The sequence below is a fragment of the Cavia porcellus genome, unplaced genomic scaffold (assembly GCF_034190915.1).
Source record: "Cavia porcellus strain 051 isolate PalLab524CR breed Dunkin Hartley unplaced genomic scaffold, mCavPor4.1 scaffold_18, whole genome shotgun sequence".
NCBI classification, from domain to species: Eukaryota; Metazoa; Chordata; class Mammalia; order Rodentia; family Caviidae; genus Cavia; species Cavia porcellus.
The window spans coordinates 49058787-49081739 of record NW_026947501.1 but is presented as its reverse complement, the minus strand read 5'-3'; the positions used below and the strand labels follow the sequence as shown (position 1 = coordinate 49081739).

The 22953-nt window shown below is 44.1% G+C and overlaps 1 protein-coding gene across 14 annotated transcripts in view; it reads left to right on the top strand.

Annotated features, from left to right (window-relative positions):
• LOC100725851 (interleukin-1 receptor-like 1) overlaps window positions 1-22953 on the top strand; it is a 60654-nt gene that overhangs the window by 31216 nt on the left and 6485 nt on the right. For 6 of the 14 annotated variants that reach the window (XM_063229759.1, XM_013154527.3, XM_063229764.1 and 3 more), the window contains 8 exons: window positions 13338-13412; window positions 15249-15456; window positions 15972-16185; window positions 16608-16782; window positions 16876-17038; window positions 18385-18456; window positions 19704-19845; window positions 20158-20297. In XM_063229759.1, coding sequence (XP_063085829.1) covers window positions 15360-15456; window positions 15972-16185; window positions 16608-16782; window positions 16876-17038; window positions 18385-18456; window positions 19704-19845; window positions 20158-20297 — 1003 coding nt within the window. In that variant the 5' untranslated portion in view covers window positions 13338-13412; window positions 15249-15359. Of the gene's footprint in view, window positions 1-103; window positions 207-10914; window positions 10990-13337; window positions 13413-15248; window positions 15457-15971; window positions 16186-16607; window positions 16783-16875; window positions 17039-18384; window positions 18457-19703; window positions 19846-20157; window positions 20298-22953 lie in introns of those variants that run through there. The other 8 variants (XM_063229763.1, XM_063229765.1, XM_063229761.1 and 5 more) reach the window with 5 other exon arrangements.

Sequence of the window (22953 nt, the reverse complement as noted above, 5' to 3'; positions counted from 1 at the left end):
TGCTGCCTGCCAGCCAGAAAGTTCATCACTTCCGGTTTATCAATCACTGGATTCCTGCATCTTAACTGATAAAGAAAATGGGAGGTTTTTAAAGATAGAGAAGCTACTGAATTTTGCATAAAGCTATTAGAGAAATTGACTTGTTGGGTTGATGAACACTGGGTGGGAAGGCGAGGAAGAAAGGTCTCAAGGATGCCTGGCTGATGGTGAGTGCCTTGGGGTTTTGTTTGGTTTTGTTTGAAAAATATGTCTTTTAAAGGGGTCAGAATGGACTATTTCTATTCAAATTTCTATTCAAAGAGTTATTGCTCTCACCTCTGCTCAAGAGAAAAATAACATTATTCATGGGAAAACCAAGTGACCAATAGATGATACCCTTTCAAATCTGGTGTGCGTAGAACTGAACTTCGGGCTCCTGTGTGGGGAAAGATCAGACTGAGGGCAAAAGCTGTGGGGAGCCTGCAGCCTACATTTAGAATCCTTATATTCCAGACTGATTTTTCTTGGATCCACCAAAATCCAGAGGTGGAGTTTACCCAGAGGGTGGGACAGGAAGGACTCCTGACTGGAGGGGCGGATGGCCAGAAGGGATGAGGGAAAGGTTTGTAGGTGGAAAAGTATGCTCAGACCGTGGTCCTGAGAAGCACAGGAAGTATAAGACAGGGGCCAGCAGGATGGTGTGTGGCCTGCTGGAGCTGGGGCAGGAGAGGGTGGTTGCTCGCTGCCTTCACCTTTGCCATGGCACCGGCTTGGACCTGGGCTGACGGTCCCATCCTGTGCTCCTCAAAAGCTGCTCAGCACCATGAAAGCCAAAGTTTTCCATGCATCCAAAAAAAGAACCATCAAAATCACTTGAAAGATGACCTGTTGACATGTAGTGTATGTAAATATTGATAGAATTTTCGGTGCAGACGGGAACCATCTGATAGAATTTTCAGCATGGCTAAAAAGATAAGAAGTATGAAATAAAAATGGCCTTTATTTTAAGAATGTTGAGAGAGACTCCATGACCCTCTGGGGTCTGGCATTCTCTCCGTCAGACCTTGGTGTGGGGGCATACATGTAGCTTAGGTTTGGGGTGGTGCCTAAGGGGCATTACTGATGCGCTGGTAGCCCATTGGTATTCATTTGGCGCCACAGGTAAATTGCCTAGGGGTGGGAGAGGTGACCTCAAGATAGAGCTCCTTGGTTCCACCTCCCAGCCTCCCTCAGGCTACAGTGTTCCATCTGGGGCGAAATCCTTTCAAATACCACATCTGTGTCATGTCTGAGTAGCAATCTGAGTAGCATCTGCCCTTCAGTCTCTCCCCTTCTCCCTTGTCCTGTGTCAAGATCCCTATCCCACCAAGAAAGAAAAACATCTCTTCTCCTTACTTCTGAATACCACACAAAAGCTTCAGAAATCCACAGCAAGGAGAAGATGGTAAGCCCAGCTGTTTATCTACAGTGTCTATCAGAAACATGATTTCCCACACAGCCATCTATCACTCATTATCCGCTGCCAGGGAATGGAGAAAACACACCTATGTGATAAACCAGCCGCACAGTGTGTGCCCGGGCGTCCCTATTCCTTGTCTGTCTGTTCCAGGTTAGGGACAGGGGAAGCCAGCTTGGCTGTGGCCACAGCAGCCTGCCTTCCAGATCTAAGCCAAACATTGATGTTCCCCTGGCCCCAGCCCCTTCTTCTCCCTATTCTGATAAAGGAGTAAAGACAAACTCGACACAGGTAGATCTGTGTGTATTCAGTCCCTGCTTCTTGGTAGTTTGTCTTATTTCTCAACTCTGGGGCTTCTTACCTGTCAAACCTGCATATTGGAGCTGACACCATGCTTGGTGGTGGCTTCTAAAGATTCCAGGGATGTGAAGAGCTAGCGCTGTACTGAGACAACAGCACCATAAAAGCCTGAGGAACGCAGACCCAATTGCTTTTAGTTTTCCCTTTCCTGCCCTGGGAGCCTTTATCTCTGCCCAGCAGACAGGCTCCGCGCTGCTGATGTGAATGTTTCAGGGTCCCGGCAGAAGCTGGGATGCTCACTGCTCCCGAATAGGTTGTTGGAGGAGGCTGGTCTACAAGTCTCCCACCTAGATGCCTCTGTCTTCGGCGGTGTGCTGCCATATCTCAAATGAACATAGTGCTTTTGGCTTTCAGAGACTCACTTTTCCTGCAAGAAAATCCTTCCTCTGTCCTTTAAACAGTTTGCCTTACAACTACATGGGTGTGTATTGCTCTGTCTCCTTCCAATATTTCAGTTTTCTTGGAATGCAAAAGCAGATAAATGCAAAAGTATGGGGGGAGGGCTCCAGAGTTTTGGGCAACTTTGAGCCAAACTGACCTCAAGGGAGGACAGACAGGGACACAGGGCAGGCCTCGCTGAGAACAGCTGAGGCTAAACCTGAGGATGTATGGGGGGTGCCTGGTACAATTGTGGTACAGCCTTGTGCTCAGGGAAGGACAGGACCTGCTTGACTGGAGGAAACCTGAAAAGGATAGGGCTGAGGACTGGGCTGAGATCAGAGGAGAATGGAAAAATGGGGTCAGGAAGGGGTAGGCAAACTCTACCGCCTCTTGGACCTTAGTCCTTGTCACATTTGTCACAAGAGCAGCAGCTGCAGTGATCACCACCACACCCTGAGCCAAGTATGTTCCATACAACCCACCCTGCCACTCTTAGGGTAATTCTGGGGACTCAGAAAGACACCCAGTGTCCAGGGGGCTCATGTTCTGTGTACCTGATTAACACTAGGGGTGGGGATTGCCTGGGCTTCCCACAGCAACGTGAACCAGGAGCCTCTGGGCAGGAGGCTGAGTTCCCAGCACTGGCTGTGGGCTGAGTGAGACTGACCTGCACATGGAGGGATGGTGACTCTATCTGGAGACACAGGGGAGAGCTGATGCCCGCTAAACATCATGGACGGGTGGATAGCTGGTAGCTCAGTTCCAGGGCAGTGTCCACTTGTGGGTATCCATAGCTGTGGACCCACTCTCGGGGCTGTGCCTCTGGATGTCTCCCCTGACACAGTGGGTGCCAGGTGCCAGGGGGCATCCATGCTTCACGGCCGGTCAGTGCTTTCCTGTGCCTGCCCAGGTGCTGGTAGTCAAGGTGTGATGGAGGAACCACGGGCTGCACCACTGAACATCGGGCCACTCTGAACCCCAGCTGAGGCTGCCAGGATGAGGGCTCCACTGGAAGAGGAGAAATTGGGCAGCTGGGTGCTCCTGGAGCAAATAGAGCTCCTTCCCCTTGGCTTGGGATGGGTACCGCCTGCCTCAAGTAGCTAAGACTGAGTTCTTCCAGTAAGCACATATACTGTGATAGAGCAATTTCTAAAATGTGACTATTGTCCCAGAAAGCAGTTATTATGAAGAGCAGGCACCAAAAAAAGGAAAAGAAAAAGAAACAAACACCCTAAAACCAATTCAAACGTGGAAGAGAACTTGCCCGGGGATCGCCTCCTCATTTGAAGGGATCTGACTCCAAAGTAATAGAAGGCATGCGAAGTGGGATGGGTCACACACAGGTGCAGACTCCCCAGGGTGAAAGCACCCCACAGTGTGCGAGGCATGGCTTGCTGGTGTGAGCACACACAAGTATGAACCGGCCAGTAGGGGCTGCCCTTTGTTCACAAGTGAGTCACCAGGCTGGAAGGCAGGATCCCTGCTGACACACCTGTGGGCTTTTTCTGGTGGCTTTCGGATCTCTTGATTTTCTTTTTTTAAAATCTCTTTCTGGAGACCACAGTGGAGTGCAGTGGTGGAGCATGGCTGGGCCTGCAGGCGGCCCTGGCCTCAGCCCCCACAGCCAAAAGGGCAGATGCCACAGAAACAAAAACCAATCAACGAAAAGCCCCTTTTCTGTATCCCTTATTATTTTTAATTAAATTTAAGAGGGCAGGTCTAAAAAGAAAATAAAAGAATCTTACCATATGTCAGTGGGTTGTTTTAAAGAGACGAAGAAAGCTCGTTCCATCTGCTGCTTCCCCTCCCCTTCTCCCTTCAAATCCAACTAGGTTAAGTTTTAACTTCCTAAAGGCCATAAAACAAAGGCCTGAGGTACTAGCTCCTGACATCCTGGGTCTTCTCTATCTGGTAGCCCCGTCACAAATTGTGTTAATTGCATCAGATTGTATTAGATTGTACATTCTTCACAGAAATAGCTTCGTTTATATCATAGTAATACCTGTAACTGTAAATGTGTGTCTTCCTTTTCCCCTGGGTAAAAGATTGATATGTTAATCAATGCTCTCTTCTGTAAAGAATTGTAAAATCTTACCCAATTGATATGTTAACCATTGTTGCCCTCTACAAATAGAAAGGTTGTGGTGCTAAAGTAAGGTAATTATGTCAGGAAACTCAGAGATAAAGTCTGCTGACTATGCTAATCAAGATTGGGAAGTATGTCAGAACCAAGCCACACAGGAGCTAGGTGACCTAGAAATAAGCTGTGCAAAACAAGACAGTTAATCAACTCTGACCCACTGGTCACCCCTCATGATCTGACCAATCACAAATGGACAAATCACCAACTGTTCTGCTCTAACTGCTATGATTGGCTTCTGTAACAATGCTTGCTTGCTTTGCGGTTTTCATCCTTAAAAACACCAGCCTTGCCCCAACTCAGGGTTCTCCGTTTCCACCTGTTTGGAGGACCCCGTGTACACGGAATAATAAAAACCCCATTGTTTTTACATGAGAGCGAGGCCCTTGGAGTCTTCCTCGCGACACCGGTCTAACAGTTTCATCCTGCATTGTGTCCTTTTCTTTTTTAAAATTATTTTTATGGGTCTGTGTTGACAGTGCCTACTGATTGCTTTCACCCTGGGGAGTCGGCACCTGTGCATGATGCACCCCATTTCTCCTTGTGTTGTTAGACCGGTGTCGCGGCTGTTCTGAGGGATGGTCCCTCTACACTCTTCTACTTAAATGCTTCAGCATCTAAGATATTTTATGCTTATTGGAAGTTTGGGGAACAAAAGTAGGGTGCCAGCACTGCACTAGACTCCTCAACCTTTTTGAATTCTGAGACAAGATCTCACTAGCGTGGGCTAGAACTCACAATCCTCCTTCCTCAGCCTCCTCGGGGGAGGAAACCAAACATACAAGAGGACGTACAGTGTCACACAGTGCACTGACGTGAACTCCAGCAACAGTTCCACAAGCTTTTATAAGTGTGTAGCCTGCAAAGAGATCATCTTAATTCAGATACCCCAGAGTGCTGGGAACAGAGGCGTATCCCACCTCGACCAGTTTATAAGTAATGTCTTCTTGTTTACATAGCTTATTAGGTTTTCCTGTCAGGGTGCAAATCCACAAGGGCTGGAATCCTGTGTGCCTCCTTTCTGTTTGGATTTTGCTGTAGCCTCAGTATTTCCAGCAGAGGTGGCCTGGGAAAGACACCCTTGGAGTCTGAGGTTCAGCATTTTGCTCTGAAAAGGCCAGCTCGGGCAGAGTTGGTGGGGTTTCTAGACTGGACACTAGGACTTGGGGCTCCTTGCTTACCCATGCACCAGTGGCCCTGAGCAGGCTGCTTCCTGCGGAGTACTTTCTCACCACTCAGAGACGAGGACTTCGACCTGAGACCCAGTAATGGCTGCTGCCCTCTTTCTCATCTCCCACTGCTTGTAGCTTTTATTTGAGCTCCGAGGCTGTAGACATGTGAACCGTTTACGTTTGTTTGCACCTGCTGGTAGAGACTGAAGGGAGATGTGGCACTGCACACCCCAAGAGTTGTGCCAGGTACCAGCTCTGGGGCCGGTGGCCTGTCCTGAGCCAGGAGCCCTTCCTTCTGGTTAGCATGGTCCCTTGCTGGATCTGCTCCCGAGTCTTCCACAGTGACTTTCCCAGAGGAAGCACCATGGAGGTGCTTGGTCAATACCAAGTCAGGTTCTCTTGCTCCTGTCATGTCCCAGGGAAGGACACATCCGCCCTTTGGAACTTGCAAGACAAAGAATTACAGAAGGTATGAGCAAGCCCATTTCCCAGAAGTGTTAGCAGCACATGGCAAACGAATATTTCTGCTTTTCAACAGATAGCGCATCTAAATGAGACCTGAGTCACTCTCAGCATTGTCCTGTGGTTGACCGTGGTCATATTGAAAGTAGACTGAGATCAAACCACTGTGGTCTGCTTGGCCTGGTCCCTGACAGATATTGCTGGAGCTTCTGTAGAGAAACAGAATCAAAGGCAGATTGTCTGTGCATCCATCCGTCTGTCTGTCTGCCTAGGTAGTAGCTGGCTGTCATCTATATGAAGGAATTGGTTTGTGATTTTGGAAACTGGCAAGCCTGGAATTCACAAGCCACCTGGCATCTAGAGATTGAACTAGGAGTTGACATTTCAGGCTTGACACTGACCCTGCAGGTCAGCAGGTGAGAAGCGGAGGTGGGATTTCTAGGTTGCAGTTTTGAGGCAGAATTTGTTCTTTTTCCAGAAATCTGTCTGCTCTCCAGCTTGACCTGATTGGAGAGACCCACCCCTGTCACAGTGCAGTGTCTTTCTGGTTGCCCCGTACTATGTGACATCCTCTTTAAATACTGTAAATGTCTTTACTCTCAGCAACGAAACCAGACATCAACCTGGCTGCTGGCCCTTAAGTTTAAGTGGAAAAAATGGACATACATTTAGAGACAAAACTATCTGAAAGTTGTGAAGATAACTTGGGCTTGTAATTATTTTCTACAAGGAATCCACAGTTTCCTTTACGGATCATTTACTATGAGAAGCTTGTTGACAAATATCGGGCAAGCCTCCCGTGGTGATTTCTTAGGCTGTGACAGATTGCAACATGAATCTGGCCTTCAGTATCGTGGTCTTCCTGCTGCATTTTGGGACTTTCTAGTCTTTATTTTGTTGCTTTTTGTTGAGAAACAGCTACCATGAATTAAAAGCTATGATTTCAAATGCGCAGTTGAGTGAGATTTCACTGTTGTTCCCGACCAGATTTCTCCATCTCAGACATCGCAGAATATATTTCTCCTTCCCAGAAAGCTCCCACCTCTTTCCACACAATTTTTTTGGATCCTTTCTGGCTTTTAGCATGTCAGATTATTCTTTGCCTATGGTTGGTCTTCATGTAAGTGCAACGTAGAATATTGTATGTCCTCTTCCGTGTTTGGTTTCCTTGGCTTGGCATAATGTGAGGGAAGAAGGGCTTTATTTTTCACTTGGAAGGAACTCACAGGTACTGAATATGCTGCTCTGGGGATGCACCGGGCCAGGAAGGAGATTCTTCAGGCTGACCTGCTTTCTACTGCTGAGTAGTTCTCATTCTGCTTTTCGTATTCATTTTCCTGTTAATAGACATGCTGGATTTGTCTACATTTTTGCACACATTTGCTATATTTTGAATATAGCAATCATACACATTATTTTATGATTTTGTGGACATGGGACTTAATACTCTTCAGCAAATACTAGTGGTAGAATTACTAGGTCTTGTGGCGGATGTTCTTTAATTTTATTTTATTATGTTATTCATATATATTCTATGCATGCTATCATATGCACATTTTAAGAGTGAAACTCGGTAAGCTTTTCAAATGTGTAGTCTACGAAATGATCATCATAGTTCAGGCATCACGTGTATTTCTCCTCCTACTTCCCTACAGAATAATTCCCGCCCCCCATCTTCTATCCCAGGTCATCACTGGTTTTGCAGGTGCTCCATTAAATCTGGCCTCCTTCATTTAGTCTCTGGTTCCTTATGTTGATTTGTGTCACAATCTGAGTAGTTTCTTCTCTTTTTGTTGAAAGAAACTTTGTCACCCATTTACACATCTGTGGACAGCTGTCATTTCCAGTCTTCAAGTAGTGTAAATCAAGCTTCTATGTCCATTTGCATATAGATCTTTCTATGCGCCTAACACCTGGGCCAAATGGTAAATGTTCAGTCAGAAACTGCAAGTTTTGCAGTTCTGCTCCTGTCAGCGATGCAGGAGAGTCCTGGACCGAACACAGCTCGCCCTCCCCTGGGGTTGCCAGTCTCTTCAAAGTGGAATCATTATTTATATTGATATAAATAATATACATATTGATATATATTATTGATATAAATAACATATATATTTATATTTATAATAGCTTCAGGTTTATTTTCTATGTATTTATTGCCGATGATATCTATTTCTTTTGTGAAATCTCACTTTCAATGTTTTAAAAGTGACTTTTCAAAACTGTCTACTTTGCCTTTTCTGGTCAGTTTTAAGACCAGTTTATGAGCAGCAGATGCAAATCTTTCATCAGACCCCTGAATTGTGTCTGCTCCTCTCACACTGTGGCCCACTTAATCTGTTTAAATTTCAGTGGTGTCTTTTGAGGAACAGAAACTCTCTTCAATTTAATGAAGTCCAAGTTCGTCATTTTTCATTCCATGACTTGTGATTTTTGTTTCTTGCTTAAAAATATGTTTTGACAGGTTGTGAAGATTTTCCATTGTGTAATATAAACCTTTTTGATTCCATATTTATGCATAATGTGAAAGATATTTTTTCCAAATGGCCAGTTTTTTCATCAACCTGTGTTCCAAAAAACATAACTTCCCTATTAGCTCGCATTGGTGGTTTTACCAAACATCGATGCACTGTGTGTATTTAGTCTCTTTTGGAGTGTCCACTCTGATGCCTTAATCAATGTGTCTAGCTTTATACCAAAATCACACTATTGCCATTATTATAACTTTATATTTTGTCTCAATGTGAAGTAGTGAAGATTCGCCAACTTTGTCCTTATATTTCTTAACAAGGTTTTGGGTTTCCTAAGTGTTTTAATTTTCCATGCAAATTTTAGAATTCTCCTAGAAACTACAGAAGGTGATTCTGATGCTAGGAAAATCAAGGTTCACTGCTGTTTAGACGGACAGTTTGCACCCAAAGTAAAATCAAAGATGACTAAAGTGGGTTACAGTCACAAATTGTGTGAAATTAATATGTATATTTTATACTATGTTCTAGACTTACGGTAGCCTCAAAAGTTTTTGGTTATGATTTAATTATTTCACATATGCAAATACTTATATTGCTGGTCAACAAACATATTTTAAAATGCTCAACATCTCTGACCACTAAGAATTGCAAATTAAAACAAACCTAAGATTGCATCTTACTCCGGAATAAATAGCAATTATTAGGAAGTTAAGTAATAACAAATGCTGGCAAGGCTGTGGTGCAAAAGGAACCCTCCTCCACTGCTGTTGGGAATGTAAACCAGTACAACCATTATGGAAGTCAGTGTGGAGAGTTCTCAACATTGAAATTAGAAATTCCACATGACCCAGAAATGCCCCTGCTAGGTATCTTCCCCAAAGAATTTTATGCATCATACTACAGTGATAGGTGCACACCCATGTTAATAGCACCAGAATTCATAGTGATTAAATCTTGGAAGCAGACTGTATACCATTAACAGATGATTGGAGAAAGAAAAGGTGTTGTCTACATGTAGTGGTACCTTGCTTCAAAATTTATTTCCTTCCATAATCCAGTCACAGAATTCATCCCATGACTCTAGTTGCACCTGAATTTCAAAGGTGTAGAATGAATTCTACAATGAGAATCATGGAAAGAATTAAGTTTGTCAGCCGAGGTACCATTGTATCCTGGAACACTGCTTGGCTATAAAAATGACACATTTGAGAGATTTGTAGGAAAATGGAGGTACCTGGGAAACATACCATTGACTGAAATAGATCAGGCACACAGGCTTAAACACCGTGCAGTACCTCTCATAAAGTGAGACAAAGTACAACAGAGAATAATAAAGGACAGAAAAACAGGGCTGGGGGTGAATCTGTTGCAATAGGGAAGTAGTTCAAGGGAAAAGGGTAAGGGGTGAAGAGGAGGGGGAGGAGAGGGGAGTATAATAAAGACCAGTCACGCACAGGAACCCAATAACCCCAAAGATTGTAAACATCCTATCCTATGACGTGGGTTAAGATTAATAACAGCAACAAGCGCGAACATCGGAATGGGAAACTGGAGGAAGTGGGAGGGAAAAATGAGGCAAGGGGAACAGATTTAAAACAGTAAATAAATAGAAAGAAACCAGCTGCAGTATGTACATGAACCTACTCGGTGAGATGACTGTAAACAGCATGTACTGCAAGCATGTACTAGTTTTTTAAAAAGCTAAAGAAAAAAAACAGGTGGTGAGAATGTCAGTGCTGAGGAAGTCTGAGATCTGTAGTACCAGTGAGGAAAATGTAAGCCATCCTGTTTAAATAGACATACTATTTGCTCAAACAATGAATAAACACAGTGACATTCAGGTTTTAAAAGATGTATTTGCAGCTTGGAAATCCCTAATTAAAAATTTTTTACAGGAAAATCATATCATGTTTCAAGTTATCATGTATTAGCACCTACATGTTCATTTTTTTCCGTTCTTGAGAAGTCTTTGTTAAAAATTTTTTAATAATGATAGAAAGGTGCTCTCTCATTGAATACTAAGAAATCTGCTCCCTGCTAGCTCTTGTGAGAATTACTGAGAGTTCCCAACCATCTTTATAGTAAAGTCTAGCGTCGCAGTTTCCTGGGTTCTGAGAGGGCATACAGTAAGCTCAGGGATGTTTCAGCTTTAACACTTGTACATAGCTGTGACCTGGGCTACTCTGATGAGCAAGCTCACATGAAACTGTCTGATTTGTAAAATATTTGAGGATCATTATCCAATTGCCCACAGCTCTCTGTTATTTGGGCCATAGAAGTTGTATTTCATTTAACTTACATTTATCAAGGACAATTTCAAATAAGTGATTTTAAGTGGGCACATAAAAGTTTTCAAGACTATAAACCAAAAGCAAAGGAAAAGAGATGTCATGATTTATGTTGGGGGCTGGCTTCGGGGTGGAGCCAGGATATGACGTAATGGCAGGAAGAAGGTGTGTCTCCCTCTTTTGCCTGTTTCCTCCTTGCTGTTTGCAGCACCTGTGAACTGGGCCCTCGCTGTGCCATCCTGCTTTGGAGCCAACTGAGTATGGACTGAAATCTCCAAAAACTGTAAGAAATAAACCTTTCCTTCCCCAACTTTGGTGATCAGGTATTTTGTCTCAGCAAAGAGTAAAAAGTAACTAAGACAGAATTTGGTACTGAGGACTGGGGTTGTTTGCAGTGACTATACCTGACCATGTTTTTGGAGAGGCTTTGGAAATGGCTTGTGGGCAGAGTTTGGAAAGGTTCAGACATGTTGCCTGGATGTACAGAGCTGGAGCAGCTTAGGCTCTTCTGTAGTGGAGATTCTGGTCAGAGCTCAGGAGACCAGAATGCTGATAGAAAGCCTCATGGTAAAGACCAGGCTTGAGAGGTTTCTGCTGGGAAGGATTGCATTGGTTGTTGGACTCCCCATGATGTGTGTTATGCCTTGGCGAAAGTTTGTCTGCATTTTGCTCGTGCCTAGAGAGTTTGCCTGAGACTGAAACAAAGGGCAATGGATTGATTAGTCTAGAAAAGGAAATTTCAAAGCAATAGAATATTGAGGCTGTGGCATGGTTATTGTTGGGGGCTTTTAGCCAGCTTTATGTTGCAAATCAAGAGCAAAGAGCCCTGCAGGGTAACTTGCAATACTGTGAGTTTGGCCAGAAGGAAAATTCCAGGAATGCTGTGGATTGTAAAGACAGAATTAAGACTCTGATTCCTGAGGAGAAACAGAGAGATAAGAAAGATGGCCCCGGGGCATCCCAGGAAGTGGGCAAAAGTGAAAGAATTTGCTCAGATGGAAAAGCTACAGAAAGCCATGCTCCAGCATGGTGACAGAGGCCACATGAGGTTCCAGAATGGCAGCAAGATAGAGAAGCTTTTGTTCACAAACAGGTTCACAGGGCCCAATGATCCAGGCAATTGACACCTACAGCCAAGAGAGAAAAGCCTGGCTACTGCTTCAGCTGGCAGCAGACTTTGGTGGCATCCACAAGGTGCTGATTTTAGGTGTAAGGAAAATGTACAAATTCTGAACGTAATATGGCTTCCACCTCAATTGCAAAGGGCCTAGAAGGCAACCAGTGTGCCCCTGAGAGAGCAATTTGTAAAGATGTAAAGGTGAAGTCAAAGGTCCATGTAGACTCCAGAAGTTTGGAAAAGCTAAGAACAGGTATGATCCAAGCAAAGCTGCAAAAAGTGGGCAGAGAGGATTTATTTTTATTTATGTACTTATTTATTTTAGAAATTTTTTATTTAAAGAGAAAGAAACAAAAAATACATGGAGGGAAAAAAGGGTAGAAATAATACAGAATTACAGAAAAATAAACAGTAAGAAATCACCAGTTGATAAGTTACATATTGTCATCTTAGAAATAGTTATTCAGGTTACAAAATTAAAGTATGTAAAGTGACATTCAAATAGTAAACTGCCAACAGTTCTGCTCAATGATCTAACAAAAACTTAGTAATATGGTTATCAGTCCTACACACTTGTTTTTTATCTTAAAGAGGGTAAGATTAAACATATCAAAACAGAACAAAACAGTTTGAAAAGAAACAATTTAAAGAAATACAGATTTCAAAACAAGTCCACTGGAGATCTTCACTATTTATCTAATTGTCTCTAGTTTCTTCCAAATAGTTGTCCCCATGTTCACGCACATTAAGTACATACCACATATTATAGGACTAATCAAATCATTACAGGATGATGAAGGCCTTTTAGTTCTTCAAGATCATGTCTGCCTCACGTGTGCTACTCCACTTTACTGCTATAATTAGTCTACCTTACTCCTTCATTCCACTGTCTGCCCCATTCATTGAGGTCTGAGCAGAGAGGATTTAAGAGAAAAGCTACAGGAGCTGAAGTGCCATGGGGGTGGAATCAGCCAAGCTTTTTGGAGCTTGCAACCAGATTGCTTCAAATGCTGAGCATGAAACTCTAGGACTTACTGTTTAGCCTCGTGGATGCTGGACTTGCTTTGTTTCCAATGCTTTAAATTCCCCTGCTTGTAACTTTTGGAATGGTAATATTTATCTTGTGCCTTTGCATTTCAGAAATGTTTAACCTTGTTTCATTTGTACAGAGGGTTACAGTTAAGAGTTTGCAACAGATCTTGGAGGAGACTTGGGACTTCGACTTTCCAGTAATGATGACACTATTAGAATATGGAAACTCTTGGAGATGGACTAATGTCTTTTGTATAAAGGATGTACATGAGTGCTGGGAGTCAGGGGTGGAAGGTCATGGTTTATGTGGGTGGCCCCCAGACCTCATGCATTTGCATTGTGCATTTGTGATTGGTTCATTGTCTAGCACTTGGATTTGGGTGTGAATTCTACACTGGACTAGGGGTGGATCCAGGATGTGATGTAATATCAGGAAGAAGGTGTGTCTGACTCTTTTACTTGTTTCCTCCTTGCTGTTGCAGCAGCTGAGAACTGGGACACCTCCATGCCATCCTGCTTTGGAGCCAACTGAGTACGGACTGAAACCTCCAAAAACTGTAAGAAATAAACCTTTCGTTCCCCAACTTTGGTCATCAGATATTTTGTCTCAGCAATGAGTAAACAATAAGACAAGGGTCAAGGTGGACTTTAGTAGATCAATTTTGAACATGTAGAGTGGTCATAAGAAAGCCTAAAACACAGCCAGACACTGGACGCATTCTGATTTGCTTGCAGAAATGCATGGCTGTTTCAATCTCTTGCTTGATTTGTTTATTACAAGCTGGTGCTTTCACATTTCAGGGTTCCACCTACTGTCATGTTCTGTGTCAGATGGTGTTGGAAGAGTTAGAGGTCAGAAGGGTCTAGTTTTTGTTTTTTAAGAAGAGGTGTACAGTACAGTAGACCAACTAAATTTCTCTAACATCTCAGACTCAGTTATAAGAAGGAAAGTTTTCTCACTGTGGTTTATCTTATTTTCAGTTGATACTGAGGGAATAAAACCCACTTTGGCTTTGAGTTTCAGAAAGCCCAGCTTTAATTGGCAAAATCTGGTTTCACACCCACTTATCACAAGTAGATGAGCAAGGTCAATTTAGTTAACCAATCTCTCCCTGGGTTACTTTACTCTGTAAACTGTGAATGACCCTAATGATAGGTAACATGCAGAGTTTTACTTTTACTTTATTATACTTTTTGTTATTTTAAAATTTAAAGTATTACACTTTTAATGAAGAATTAACTATCCAATGGATGGTTGAATCATTTCACAACATCTGGACTTGGTCAAGTGCTTCTGCAGAATTTTATGATTAGGGAGCCCACTTTGCAGGCCTTCTCTTGCCCTTCTGAGACAGAAGCTTTCTTTCTCTTGATAAAGTTTTTCGATTCTTAAAAAAAAAGAAAAGAAAAGGATTTTCATGATTATTACATTAACATTCCAACTGATTCTTTATTTTTAAAACCATCAGACAAAACCAATATATATGTGACGTAATTTAGTAAATCAATACCCATCTTTAGTAGATATTTGGCAGATGTCTTTGAGTGTTTAAAATAAAAGAGAGGCTGCCTCTGTAGACAGCCTGCAGCACAGCAGAAGCCAGGAGAGCCAAGATCTATTCTTAGCCTGGTTGCTGGCACTGCTGAGGCCCTGCAGCCCTTCATTTGGGAGTAAGCAGTATCTCTTACCTGAAGTCTGTGATAAGGAGAGCAATCTGTGATTAAATGTGCTTTCTTGGAGATATTTAGGGTGGCTGTGTTTTCTCCTGTGTATCTAGATTTCTATATTGGCTCCATCCCTCTCCTGATGTTTTAAGAGAAAAAATATAGGAACTGATTCTTTCGCTGAAAGAAAACTGAAAAATGATTTAATTATTATTCACAGAACTTCAACTATGCTACAAAACCCTTTGGTGATCCTCAGAGACAAGCTGAGGCCGGAACAAATATTTGAGAGTTTGGGATAGTTTTGGATAAGTTTTGTCTGATGCTTTAGTTCTAGTTTTTCTTTTTGCTTGGCTGTTTTGTGATGATTACGGTGTTGGGCAGAGGTCGGTGTTTTATATGTGACTGCATTTTCTAAGGGCTATTGAACTTTATGACTTTAATATTTTAAAATAATAATTTATTTTCTTTCCTCTTGATTGGGGCTCTTTGAATGCATTTTCAAGAGATTGAAAAAACAGAATTATGAAATAGCCTGATCACGGGAAGGGTCATACGGTCCAAAAGAGCAGTAGGAATAAATACATGTCTGAAATTTGCTGTCGGATATATGTGTACTTATTGAACATGTGTTGATTGATTATTTTCCTTGGAAGAGCTTGAATCTGTAAAAATCATGGCTACATAAATATTTTGCTTGTGACTTTGTGTGACTTATTTCTTCCTAGAGACGCAGATTCTTCTCCCCAACTCTCAGTCCAGCCCAGCACCACACACTGTCTACCGCAGCGGAGAGGGTCGCCCTCCAGGGTCATCAGTTGCTCTGATCAGCCGCAACAATGAGTGACCTACGCTTGCTCTCGACTGATGCACTGAGCAGAGGGCTTTGGTGCTTGGTGATTCTAACCATGCCCATATATTTCACAGCAGCGAAAGGTAACAAGCATAGTTCTACAGCCACTATTTTAAAAATTGGAATTCCAAGAGCACTTGTTTTAAACCACTTGCTTCTGATTGTTGCAGCTGATTTATCATTTGGAAAAACAGTATTTTTGCTCAGCAGTTATTCTTTATCACAAGTCTGAAAAGAAGAAATTTTCCATAATAAACAAGTAACAGTTTCCCAATACTCAAATAAGCTAGAATTTAGCTCAATGCCTGCAGGTGACAGGTGTCCTAGGCATTTATTGACTGACACATACTTTGTTTAGGTAGACAGGGATGCTTGTCCATGAAGCAGTGTGAGAGGTTTAGCTCCCCATTAATTTATTCATCTATGGTCCCTGATAAAGCCTTTCATAAAAGATCTTAATCATGTACTTAGCCTTTCTTCAAATGCCACAACATATAATTCATTTTAAAATTGAATTTTAGATGGAAACGTCAAGAGGACCACAATTGTGACCTTCACACGTGATCATTTAAGGGCCGTCTGTGTGTTTCATTTGCAGTGTCCTCTTCATCATCGAGCCTGGAAAACGAAGCTTTGATTGTGAAATGTCCGGTTGGCAGAACTTCCCCTCTCCCCAGGGAATGGTATTACCCGAAAACAAACCGAAGCATCCCCACCCAGAGTAGTAACAGAGTCTTCACCTCAGAGGGGAGGCTGAAGTTTCTCCCTGCCAAAGTGGAAGACTCTGGAGTTTATACTTGTGTCATCAGAAGGTACAATCCGGGAGTCACCTTAATCTTTGTGCCTATCCTCAGTGTGTAGGGAGGTCTCAGCTGGCTGAACCCCGCCTCCTCCTCTATTCCTTTGTGGAAGGTTGAGTTTGTAAGCCCATCGGAGTGGAAGAGTCTTTTAGGACCTTAATAGCTATGATACTTGATCAGACCATTACAGCAGATATAGCTCTTGAAGAAATGGCTAAGGATTCATGTTTTAGGGCCTGCAGAGGGGCTTGGCTTTATCTCAAGCATAACAAAAAGTATTTAAAAATCTAGATTTGAGCGATTATTTTCAGTAAGAAAAGAACCACTGCATATGGTTGGCTTAAGAAGAAAAGCCACACTGAGCAAAAGCTAGAGAGGGGTGAAGCTGTTTCACAGTGCTAAATAAACTCTTTCTAATTAGCTTATCTTAATAGTCCCAGCAGGAATATGACTGGCTATGTGAATGTCACCATCTATAAAAGGCCCACAGATTGCCACGTTCCAGATGATGTGAAGTACGCTACAGTCACTGTATCAGAAAAAAATCCCAGAATATATTGTCCCAACATGTACCCCTACAATTGGACCGCACCTCTTCAGTGGTTTAAGGTACCAGGACATTTGGGCGGGCTGGAGATACCAGTTAAAATAGATACAAAAAAAGAATGACCCAACAGTGAGGGGATTTTTTTGTTGTTGCAGAACTGTAAAGCTCTTCAAGGACCAAGGTACACGGTACACAGGTCGCATTTGTTTATCCATAACTTGGGACCTGATGACGAAGGTGATTACACGTGTAGATTTACACACAATGAGAACGGAGTCCACTATAATGTGACAGCCACCATGTCGCTGGTTGTTAAAGGTGAGCTGGGACCTGCAACACAATCAGACACTAGAACAATGATGCCACTGAGTGCCCTGCCCCAGGCCAGCCACCCTGTTAGTCCTGATCACAGGGACATTTCCTGATTGCCCTAGTCAGGTTTTAGAAATTTGAAGGGAGACCACTGATCCCAAACCACACCTATGTCTTTTTCTGACTTTTTTTTTTCCAAGATGAAGCCATCTGAATGCTAATGGCATGCACTGTCTTGAATGGTTTTTTAACTGTCCCTTTGTAAGTGTCCCAAGGCCCTTCATATCCCCAAACCATTACACGCTCAAGCCTTCATGCCAAAGGGCACTGTGTCTGCATAAAACCCACCCACACTGTCCGTCTGTGCCATCCCTAAGTGACTTACAGTCCGTACCACACCTAAGCACCGTGTTACACAGTGGTTATGCTGCTTTGTGTGAGGAGTACTGACAAGAAAGCAGTCAGCACTCGAGCTGGGCGGGAGCAAGCTTCTTTCCCAACACCTTCGACCCTTAGTTGGCTGAGTCTGCAAATGTGCACCATGAAGTTGTGGAGGATGCAGATGAGGGTGATAAAAACAAGGCGCCATGATTTTAAGCCCTGGGGTGCAGTGCTTTTGGCCTGCCCAGTGACCTGAAGTGGGCTGCTTAATTCTGAAAACAATTTTTTTCAAATATATTTAAATTTTTTAAAGACCCTGTTTAGGGGAAAGATTTAACAGATGTAGATGAATGAATGCATCAGATATACAGGGCATGGACTGTTGATGCCAGTGAAGAAGCCAGGCCACACAATAATGTTTCAGGCCAGCATTTGTTGTCATGACACTAAAGAGAAGAGAAAGCATCATAGTGTATCACAAGTAGTATGATAAATATTATACATTTTAAAAATTATGTTTATTGGTAAATGTTCGGTATCCATAATGCTCATGATCATCCTAGGGAATTTGTACCTGTACAGGATATATCTTGATTCTTTTCTCTCCCATTTGCCCACCCTCTTTTCAACTTCTTTTCCCCTCAGTTATAAAAGCTTTATTTTCATTTTTGCTTCTCTTCTCTCTCTCTCTTTTTTTTTGTTGTTCCTTTCTTCTCTCTCCCTCCCTCATCCCCTTGTGCACTGGAGCATTTTCTTCCTATTTCACAAGATCTATATGTACATTTTGGTCTTTATTTACAACTGAGGCATTCTGTTTGTTTCCTGCATATATGAGCTTACTTGCGCTGACCAGAAAAATTTGAGAGCATCGCTATAAAATAAGATGGAAAACCGTGAAAGGACAACTTCATGCTTCATACTAGCCAGTGCTCCCTTAATACTTACATTCACCTCCTGTTTTTAATTTTAAGATAATCCAGGGAAATCTATGCTTCCAGTGATCACAGCGCCTTCGCAGAACGAAACAAAGGAAGTGGAGATGGGTAAGAGAATTGCAAAAGAATGCTGCGAACACTGGATGTGAGGGGTCCCCAAGTGAGCCCATGGAGGACAGTGACATGCCCCAGCCACACGTGACTATTTGAACCATGTCCCAGAAGCTTTCGGGACTGACAGCTACATCGCATTTTACAGTTCACATTGTGTTTTGTTCTGACCTCTACCCTAGAGAAAGGCACCATTCCCACTGTGTTTTTTGAGAAAAGTCAGGCTCAGAGGTGTTCAAGGAGACATCCAACGTTAGGGGAAACATGCAAAGAGACTTCCTGGCTCTTCTATCCTGCCTTTCTAGGCATTCATTAGGAATGGATAGGATCCAGAGGTGTCAGCAGCAGAAGCAGCGTCATGAGCCCTGGTCCTCCTTGCCCTCCAGGCTCAGCTGCAGCCATCAAGGCCCACACTCTGTTGCAACCAAGAGCAGGGCTTTTCCTGATCCTTCAAACCTTGTCCTAGCTCTCCTCCTTCCCATCCCCCAGACTGTTACCTGTCACGTGCTGCTCCCTACACCGCTCTCCTTCCCTTCCCCAGAGCAGACTCAGGGCACCCTTCTTCCCTCAAGACCTGCACAATATTTCCACGCAAAATGTGACCATCATGCTCTGTATTCTCTCCCTCGGCCTCCCAAGCCTCTGTGTTCGTCTCTCTGGCGTCATTCTGCAACCCAAGTGCTGGCGATCATTTCTTCCTCCCCTCCCAGAAGAGTTCCTCATATCACTCACGATGGGGCTGGGGTTCAGGGAGGGTTGTCCAAATGCAGGGCCATGGCTGACAAAAGCCCTGACACTTTCAGTTCTAAAGGAGGAGGTCTCAGGTTCCAGGAGTGGGGTTGCACCATGGAGAGTACTGTTTCTGGACATGGGGGTCCTGGATGAGGGGCTGGGCTGGGCAAAAGCAAGAGAGCTCATGGAGAGGGGAGGACAATGCAGTTGAGCACAAAAGTGTGGAGGGAATCAGGTGAAACTAACTCAGTTTCTGGCCATGGAAATGTCCCCGCTTTTCGGTTTCCTGGAGGTGAGTGAGTGGTGAGTGGTGGGAGCCAAGCTGCACACTGAGCTGGGGTGAAGGAAGAGAGAGACACCGGGAGAGGGCAGGAAGGAAGGAGCTGGAGCCATGAGAGCTGATGGGAAGACCTGCGGGCAGTCAGGCCATCATGGACTTGTCGCCTTGACTGAAATGAACCACTGCTGGTAGTATTTACTCTGATTGGTGGATTTGTTTGCTTCTCACCCAGGGGAGGCAGTGAACATCACCTGTGTGGCCTGCTACGGGACAGGGCCGCAGTCCTTCATGTTCCTCCTGTGGCAGGTGAACAGGACTAATGTCAACGACATGGGGGTAGCAAGATTTCAAGAGGAGCAAGAGGAAATTCAAAGGTATTTTTGTGTGAAGGCAAAGCACTCTCCTTCCCTTCCTGACAATGGGCACCTACAAAGGAAGCATTCAGTGTAACAAGATGCCAGGCATGGTTGTGCACATCTGTGGTCCCAGCACTGCGAGGCTGAGGCAGGAGGACTGCAGGTTTCAGTTCTTCCTGAATGACTTAATGAGAGTCTGTCTCAAAATTTAAAAAATGACAAGTAAAGGGGGCTCTGTGACAAGCAGTTCATGGTGTGATCCCCAGACTCTCTCTGTCTCTCTCTCTGACACACACACACACCCCTGACAAGTTGCCTTCTCAATTCCAGCAATGATATGACCTGTCTCAGGGCCGTGTTGAAAATCACTGAAGTGAAGGAAGAAGATTTGTCCCTGGAATACAGCTGTGTGGCTTTGAATTTGGATGGGTTGAGACGGCGCGCTGTGAGGCTGATAAAGAAAAAGCCAAGTAAGGAGTGTTTGTGAGACACTGGTCGCCCAAGTTTGCAGTATCCACTGTAAGCCAAGATGCTTCTCAGAGGACAGAGACCCTGCAAATGACCTGTCACACACAGTGCGATCCTCCTTTTAGAGGTGCTATTTGTGTTCTGGCCTTTTGGAAGATCTACTTTCTTCTCCTCCTCCTCTTCTTCCTCCTTGTCTTCCTCTCCCTCCTCTTCCTCCACCTCCTCCTCCTCTTTCCCCTTGTCTTCCTCCTCCTCACCTTCCTCTTCCTCCTCCTCCTGCTTCTTGAACTCCTCTCACACTCCAGCTGCTTGCTTGGCCACCCCTCCCCATCCTGGCCATAGGGAACCAAGGGAAGACAAGTTGTCTACAGAGAGGTCAAACCAGGAAGAGAGCTCTTTGGGAGTCCTTGTGCTTCTCCTTGTGCTGGACCCCAACAGTGCAACTGGACATCGGTTCTGCATGGCTCCTTGTGGGGACCCCTGATCTCTATTCCTGATGTCCCAGCCCAGTTCCTGACAACACTGACACTGGCCTCTTGTCTGTGTGCTCCCTTGATCTTTGGGTTTCCAAGCAAACTCTTTCTGTCTGTCAGATGAAGGGTTTGGCCCCATACAAAGCGGAGGGAGAAGGATAGGGTGTTTTCACACTCCAAGAGGGGCAGTGCAGCTATGCAGAAATCACTCAGGATTTGTCAAGTAGCCAAGAAAGGAGATGAGCTCTGAGCTCATACCCACATGTGAGTGTCGGACAGACAGACAGGGGCTCAAAGGATTGGAGTTGTCATGGGAGGTGTCTGCCTGAGCTGGGCTTTGCCTTTTTTTCTTGTTTTAATGTGGATCCTGACCCCTGATTTGTAAGGTCATAGAAAACACACAGATGAATTCAGCAGGACACTGGGCTTGGGCTGACGATAGCTGTGTTACCAGGGTGACTGTGGACCATGCCAGGGGTCATGGCGTGGAGGTGGGACCTCAGGCAGAGGGAAGCCCTGTATCCACTGTACCCTCCACACACAGCTCCTTCCTGCCTCCCTTTGCACCATGCTTACATGATCATTTATGAGCCATCTCTTGTCGCCTGGGCACCACAATTGTGCTTTCCCTGTGTGTGATTTTTATACTTTCTAGGTTATTTGTATTTCAACTGCTTTCCTTCAAGTTAACACAGGTGCACTATTTCGACAACTGTAAATTAAACAAAAACTATCTGTGCTGCTATTGAATTGTCATAGTGGACTCTTTTATATCTGAAATGACAGGGTTTCTTGACTCTATATAAGAAAAACAAAGAGTTTATCTTCAAATGATTAAATAAACAAAGCTCATAATAATAGTAGGACACACACATACACATTATTTTCTATGTCCTGGACCTTAATTATTTTACATCTAAATTTCTCAGCACTCCAAGAATGAAGGATGACGACAGTCTCTAATTTTGGAGATAAGAGAAGGAAGTCGAAGAGAGCTGAGTCCCTTGCTGTGGACCACAGCTGAAGTCCAGATTCCTGCATACCAGCCCATTCATTTACCAACACAAGAACCAGTTAGCGATTCAATACCATGCACAAGAAAAGCCTAGAGGTGTATGAGATCATTAACACGTAGGCAAATATTGAACTTCAGGCTTTTTTCAACATCTTGAACCACTTTCTTTCTCTCACGGAGGCATCAGACCCTCCCCAGGAAGGCACAGCCCTTGCATATATCCAGGCAGGAGTTTATTTACACAACCCATTGCAGTGATTAGAAAGCTTGCCATTGAAACAGTAGGCTCCCCGCAATTTTCAGTTCTTTCTGCCCACTTTGGACCACTTCACCTTGCTCATCCCTGATTTCATAGTGCTGGGTGCTCAGACAGCTGATGGACCCCTGGGAATGGTAGAAGAATGCATGAACACTGGACAGTGATTTTGTTGTCACATCTGAGACCCCACACATGGAAATTAGAACTAAAATGAACAAGAACCAAACACCAAACCTCACTTGTGGTTCTGCTCATGTTTATCTTTGAGCAGGATCTTTTCTAAGATGAGAAGCGCACAACCATTCTAAGAGCAAAGTGAGCTTAAAACAGCCGGGGGTTCTATGAATGACAGCAGTTCCTACCACCTGACTTCTGTGCATCAGTATGAGATGGGAACTGTGCTGCATGCACCTTTGCTGAGGCCAGGAGTGTGTGGGGCCCTTCAGTGATGGCCCCATGAGGTCCGGCATCAGGGAGGAAGGGCTTGGTGCAGGGCTGAAACCAGAGACCGACATCCCACCCAATGTACTGCATAGATTCACCAGCGGTGGTTTCTGCCTGGGGTCTGACACCCACCTCAGCCATAGGGTGTCCCCCTGACCTGCAGGACAATGCAGGACCTAAGGACCATGCTCCTTAGTCTTCCAGCAAACACTCTGGGTTATCACAGGACTCCACGTCCTCCTCATCTTGTATCCCCAAATGTTGCACCACATTCTACACTGAACCCCTGCAATCTCTCTGCACAGAAACCAGCCTTCCACTACTGTCAGCTTCAGCTCGCCTGAAAAACTCTTTCACTGTCAGTGGTCAAACTGATACTCTCTCTTAGCTGCTGTGACCTTCTCAGTAGAGCAAAAGCTTAACAGGGAGTTTAAGTCCAGTTGCATCTAACCCTGACCCATTTCATC